Below are 6,750 nucleotides of genomic sequence, written 5' to 3'. Positions count from 1 at the left end.
ACTCAAAAAAAAAAAAAAAAAAATCCAGGGGCTCTGAGGACGAGCAGTAGCCAGTACAGGAAGCTATTGCTGGTCTGAGCAGACAGCACAGGGGATGGAAACTAGGAGTGGGAAAAGGAAGCTGTAATTGGAACGGAATGTTGTAGAGCTGCCCAGTTGGTGATGCGAGGAAGGGTGCTGTGGAGTCAGGCAGGACAGGGACCACGTCCCCCTGCAGGGACCCCTGCTGTCCTGGGTGTAGCTTCGGAGTGGGGTGTGCTGGAGTAGGGGTTTGGGAAGGGCCTTGCTGGGCCGCCCCAAGGTCTGAGGCTCCCCCTTCCATGCCCCAGACCCTATCCATGCCCCTTCCCATGCTACCACCTCCAGCCTGTCCACTGTCCCCTTCTGTGGGGCTCCCGGGGCATACAGCATGGTTTGAAATAGCTGCCACCTCACCTTGCAAGCCTGTAATCCCAGGGGCTGGCTCCTGGGTAAGCAGGGGAAGGCTGAATAGCCTTCCAGGAGGGGAAGTGGGAGGAGGGGGACGCTGCAACCAGGCCGATAACTGCAGAGGCAGCCCTGCAGGCCCAGCTTATGGGGGGCACCATGAAAGCGGGTGGTGAGTCCAGCCTGGGGCACAGTTCGAGGGTACCAGCAAGGATGCCCCCCTCATTCCTCTGGAGGTTTATCCTGACTGCCGGCAGCAGGCAGGCTGGGACTGAGGACTTCCCCTTGACACAGGGGTGTCTCTAGGGATCCCTTCAATGCCTGGAGCAGGACCTCTTCACCCCACAGGAGGGGTTCCACCTCCCCTGGGCCTGCAGGTGTCCTGCACACAGCTGGCACCTAAGTGGGCTGCCTGTATCCAAAACTGTCTGTCTGTCCCCAGGAAGATGAAGTGACTCCCCCAGTCTTATCAGGAGGGAAACAGCTAGGGGGCCTCAGCTGTACCCTGGCCGCTGAAGGCCTCTCCACAGAGGAAATAGGCAGAGCCACAGCAATGGTGCTAATCTTTCTGTTGATGGGTCCCAGCCTGCACCCAAGTGTGTCCCAGCTTGTTGGGGAGGCAGGGGAAGGCGGCAAGGGTGGCTTTGGGGTGCCTGTTCTGGGAGCGGGGCTCTGGGGGGCACCAGAGAGCGATCTAGGCCTGACCCGCCAGTAGCTGAGCTGCTGGCTTCCTCAGCTCCCCGACCACAACCACAACCCCCACCCTCACCCCCACCCCGAATTCTTGGGGTCTGCAGAGGGAGGGGCCAGGAGCAGAGCTGTAGCCCCACAGACACCTCATAGGGATGGAGCGCCATATCCCGTCAGCAGGTGGGCTCTAGATTAGAAGGGCGGGCTCTGCCCTGTAACTCAGCTAATCCCGACCATCAGGCCTCTGACCTCTGACCATCAGGCCCCACCGAGCCACAAGGGGACCACTGGTGTGGAGAGGGCCTGGGCTGGGGTTGAATGGCTGGGCCATGTCCACACTTCTCCTGCAGGCTGTGGGACCAGCCTGGGACTGGAGGCTTCCCTGAACCTCCCACCCCTCACAGAGCTTCTGTGAGCAGGAAGGGGAACAAGGAGGCCTTATGCTCACAGAGGTACCTGGAGTGGGGTGCAGAGATGCTGTTCAGGGATCCCAGACACCCCCCACCCAGTCTGACGCACCTCATCAGCGGGTCGATCCAGTTCTCCTTCACGTGGGCTGTCTCGTAGATGAGGCTCCACTCATCCTTGATCCACGAGCACAGGTTTAAGGGGTTGAAAAAGAACCCAAGGAACTGAGGGAGGAGGAGGAGTTACCCGGCAGCCAGAGACAAGAAGGTCAGGGCATCACGGGGCCGCTACTGTCACGGTTGCTCTACAGGTGCTAAGGGACTTTGGCCCTCAGGACAGCCATCCCTGTAGGGTCCTTAGTGAAGAAGGGGCACCACCCCTGCCCACCTGCCCCAGCCCAGCTGGGTGCCTCCTTGCCAGGGGTAACCCCAAGTGTCCAGCCATCTCCCTGGGACCTGAAAGGTCCCACACACCCACTTAGGTGCAAGTACTTGGTGGGGACGTGTGGAAAGCTGCCTGTCTCCCCCACTCCTGCCCCAATGCAGCCTCTAGAATTCCGAGAATGAAATGGCATCATTTTCTGTAACCCAACCCCTGGCCTTACCCAGGGCATTTTCAGAGGGTGGGCTCTGGGGAGTCCCCTGAACATGAGAAAGACCAGGGAGCCCCTGTCCACTCAGGGGTGGTGACTTGTCCACCCAGCCCCCTGCAGTGTGCGGCTGGTCCCAGCACTAGGATTGAGGCTACTCTCTACCCCCACCTAACTCCTCCACTTCCAAACCCCCACCCTCACACTCAGCATCTTAGCTGGGCTGCTGTCCCCACCAGGGCTATCTGTTACGAGGTCCTGTTTTCATTGGGGTGCAGTGAAGGCAGCCCTACCAGGGAAACTGCTGGAGTGGGGAGTGAGGTTCTGGAGTGGGTCTGCAAAGCCCTCTGCTGTCTGGTGGATTCCTTGAAGCTACCAGGACTAGCAGTCCGCCCTGTCTCTGGGTCACCCGCCAAGAGGGATGAGCACCCTCTTTTGTGGAGATCACAGGCTGAGGTTGTCACGTCACTCCTGATCATGGTGGTGACAGCATCCAAGGTATGGTCATAGAGCATCCCTGGGGAGTCCATAGAGTGGCCATCCTGTCCCTAACAGCTTGCTCCCCTCTTCAAGGCCCACACCGGCCTCTCCCCGGAGCCCTGAGGTGATGCAGAGACCCTGATGGAACTGGCACCACCTAGTAGGGCACAGGGTTTGGAGCAGAAGAGGAAAGCCCCTGCACAGGCCATCACCACCTCCCCCTGCAGCCTCTCAGCTCCTTGGGGGATTTGTGTGGTCTCTTTCCATAAATCTTCTTCCAGAAGCTCTCTGGCACCTACATTGTGGGGCAATGCCCTGGCCCCGAGTATGGTATGAGTCCAGAACCTGAATCTTCATGTCTACCTGGGCTGTCTGTCCTGGACCAGCTCCACCTCTGTGGGACCCAGTAAAAGATGAAATGTGGCCCTAGTTTCACATTACTAAGCATTTCTAGACGGTGACAGCAGGGCAGAGCCAATGCCGGCTCTCTGAGCTGGCAAAGCTGACCCTGGGCCAGTCTCACAGCATCTCAGAAAATGCCATCAGTTTTGCTTCTTTCTCATAAAAATGAAGACCATCACAACTTACTTATGTTTATACATAGGTAGGAAAACATGTCATTCGGGCAACCCTCTTTCAGGTCCCCTCCCGCTATGAAAGCTTTTCTGTCTTCATAAACTCATGCTTTCTCAAAAAAAAAAGTGAAGTGCTCTCATTCCACCTATCAGGTGGCTGCGGTGCTGAGGCTGTAGCCTTCATGGGGTCTACTGCTCCATGTCTCTCACTCTCCCAGGCTGGGAACAGCCCCCACAGAGCCGGCTGCTTCCTTCTAGAGAGGCCTCAAAGTGCTTGGGCCCAAGGTCTTTTCCACTGTCTTCTCCAGGGTGTGGCTCTCTGGCTGGTGGCTGCCCCTCCACATGGAGGAAGAAGGAGCTAAAAGCCAAAATCCTGGTCTGAGAATTGGCTTTGCTACAAACTTGCTGTGTGACATGGGGCACGTTTTTCAACCCCTCTATGCCTCAGTTTCCTCAACTGTGGGATGAGTACTGTGTAGGAGAGACTTCACTGGGTCATTGTCAGGATGAAGAAAGAACAAGAACCGTGAGTTCACAGAGGAAACTTAGCCCATAGAGAATTTTGGTTGGAGCTGGCCAGTCACAAGTATGCACTGCAGGCATGGCTATTCCGGTCTGCTGGTCTAGAGGCCCCAGGTGTCCCAGCTTCCCACAGAAGTGGCCCCAGCCAGGTGCTGGCCCTTGGGGCCTGCTGAACCTCTTCCCTCGGTCCCCCTGAAGCTGGATAGCCCCCTCTGGAGGGAGGAGAGGCTATTCTGGGATTGGAGCTTAGAAAAGAGTCAGAAGAGGCCCGAGAGGTTTCCAAAGGCCCAACAAACAGACAAGGACTCTCTGTCCCGACTTATAACTAAAAGTTGGAAGTTGTCACCCATGACACTGTGAGGAAAGGAAATCAGATTTCCCCAGAAAAAAGAGAGTACATTCACCTGACCAGAGGGTGTCAGTTGTGTGTGTGTGTGTATGTGTGTGTTTGTTTTAAGAGACTGGGTCTTGCTCTGTTACCCAGGCTGGAGGGCAGTGGTATGGTCATAGGTTACTCCAGCCCCAAATTCCTGGGTTCACATGATCCTCCTGTCTCAGTCACCTGTGTAGCTGGGACTACAGGTGGGCGCCAGCATGCCTGGCTTGTCAGTTGGTCTGAGACACAGAATAAACCCACCGGAGTTTCTTTTGTTGACATCAAACAGAAAGGTCGGCGAGGGTCAGACAGACTTTGCCTTCTGGGTTTCTGGGCCTCAGAGGCAGGCAGGAGGCGACTCACCTTGTGCATCTTCACAGCAGGCTGAGACTTGATGATATTACAAAAGAGCTGGAAGCCAAGCTCCTCCAGCAGGAACATGGCCAGGTAGCAGATCACTAGGAAACAGGGGAGCGGACATGGGATGAGAGGAGACCCCCTGATCTGGGGAATTCTGTCAGAGGTTAAGGGACAGCACGGGGGCTCCATGGCTCCGTGGAAACAGAGCCCAAGGTCTCCACCCCATCAGGGCACGTAGCTACAGGCAAAAACCCCCATCTGGTGTTCACCTAAAAATGAACCTAGTGCAAACAATGCAAACGCCATGGTCTTACATGCACAGGGCATCTGTGGCTTTCAAAGCATGCCCACAAATACTACCCATTGGATGAATTCTCAGAACTTGCAAAGGTTCCCTGGGTAAAAGTGAAATCATCTTGAACTTGAGTTTGTGAATTCTGAGAGGTGAATCGCCTCAAGTCGGCTGGAGCAGGCAGAGCCTGGGTCTGAGGTTCCTCCGAGGCACAGCCTGTCCGTAGCAGCTTGGGTGTGTGGTGGAGACATGCTGCTCACCCTAAGGCCCTCGCTGGGAGGCCAGAGGTTGGCAGGATCCCAGAGCTCAGGCCTCCCAATGCCTGTGGCCTTCAACCTGCTCCCGTCCCCTCCTGGATGGGGGTAGCAAAGCCATGTGCAGATCCCAGGGCTGCCGTGACCTCCCTCAGTGGTAGCACTGGCTATGCTGCCCACCATGGTCTGTCCTGTGGAAGCAGATGGCCATCAGAGACTGTGGGAAGCCCAGGCAGAGATGTCTCACATAGTTAATTCTCCACAGGATGGTCCAGACTGTGTCCATAGGGTCTGCTTGCCCAAAAGCCTTGGGAGCAGTACCAGAAACTCAGCTTATGAAAATCTCCTCACCTCATCCATGCTGACCTTTAGGCAGGCTACACCTTGCTTAGGGGCCAGAGGCTCTGGACAGGGGCAGCAGCAAGGCCGAGCTCTGTGCCTTGAGCCTGGCCCCAGTGAGCCCAGGGTATCAGTTTCCCCGTCCATAAGGTACACAGGTGCACCTGTACATGATCAAGTGAGATGGGGCCGTGAGGCCTGCAAGAGGAAAGAGCGCCAGATATGCGGAAGCTGGGCCCTTGCATGTGCTGCAAAGCATCTCCCTGTGGCCTCTGTGAGGCCATTCTGTGGAGCGTCTGCAGCTGATGGTCTCTGCGGCCCCTTGTACAGCAGGCAAGGTGGCAGACCTGGCCCTCGGGACAGGGCAGGCACCTACCCTGGAAGCGGTTGTAGTCAGCCCACAGGCAGAGCCGGCCATCCCGCACGTAGAAAGCATCCACCACGACGGTCAGTAACTTGCGGTACTCAAGGCACCCGGATAGTACCTCCAACACGAATGCCTGCTTCTGGGAGCTCAGAGCCTGGAAGAGAAACAGCTGGTGGGGCACCTGCTAGGCCAGGAGGAAAAGGCAGCCCCTTCAGACATGAGTGCTCAGGCCTCAGGGTAGAGGTGGAAAACATGGTGCAAAGGCAAAGGAGGGGATAAACCCCACGTGGCTGGGAAGAGGCCAGTTAGCAGGACCCTCCTGGAGCAGCTGGCAGTGCCCAAGGCAGTCAGGAACATGGGACACTCCGGGACTGGTACCATAGGTACTCCAGGCTAGTGACAGTGAGGTGGTGTAAAGACCAAAATGAACACAGAAAATGACGAGACAATAAAAAGAACAACACAAGCTGGGCGCAGTGGCCCACTCCCGTAATCCCAGCACTTTGGGAGACGAGTTGAGATGATTGCCTGAACCCAGGGGTTTGAGACCAGCCTGGGCAACTTGGTGAGAACTCGTCTCTATAATAAATAAAAAAAGCAGCCAGGCCCAGTGGCATGCACCTGAAGTTCTACTTGAAAGGCTGAAGCTGAAGGATTGTTTGAGCTCTGCCAGTCGAGGCTGTGGTGGCTGTGAGTGTGCCACTGCACTCCCAGCCTGGGTGGACAAAGTGAGATTGCCTCAAAAAACCCCCCCAAAACAAAAAAAAACTCACACACACACAAAGATAAATATTGTGTGGTTCCACTTAAATGAGAATAGGTAGAAGGACAAAACTATGAACTTCACAGCAACTTGGATGGACTTAGAGTACATAATACTCAGTGATCTAGCACAGAAACAAAGAACTGAGTTCCACATGTTCTCACTCATAAGTGGACCCTGAACAATTATCATAACACTTTAAGAAAGGGATTGGCGCCGGGCTCGGTGGCTCAGCCTGTAACCCCGTGCCTTGGGAGGCTGAGGTGAGTGGATTGCTTGAGCCCGCGGGTTCGGGACCCGCCTGGGCAA

At 56.0% G+C, this 6,750-nt stretch overlaps 1 protein-coding gene across 1 annotated transcript in view; it reads right to left on the bottom strand.

Annotated features, from left to right (window-relative positions):
* CFAP99 (cilia and flagella associated protein 99) overlaps nucleotides 1-6,750 on the bottom strand; it is a 50,890-nt gene that overhangs the window by 17,551 nt on the left and 26,589 nt on the right. Inside the window, exons 3-5 of the mRNA XM_008058970.1 lie at nucleotides 5,688-5,832; nucleotides 4,430-4,524; nucleotides 1,636-1,748 (exon numbers count right to left, since the gene is read on the bottom strand). Of these exons, the coding sequence (XP_008057161.1) occupies nucleotides 1,636-1,748; nucleotides 4,430-4,524; nucleotides 5,688-5,832 (353 nt within the window). The remainder of the gene's footprint in view (nucleotides 1-1,635; nucleotides 1,749-4,429; nucleotides 4,525-5,687; nucleotides 5,833-6,750) is intronic.

Source organism: Carlito syrichta, unplaced genomic scaffold, assembly GCF_000164805.1.
Source record: "Carlito syrichta isolate Samal-C Ts95f unplaced genomic scaffold, Tarsius_syrichta-2.0.1 Scaffold90626, whole genome shotgun sequence".
Lineage (NCBI taxonomy): Eukaryota > Metazoa > Chordata > Mammalia > Primates > Tarsiidae > Carlito > Carlito syrichta.
This window is presented reverse-complemented; position numbering and strand designations above follow the sequence as displayed.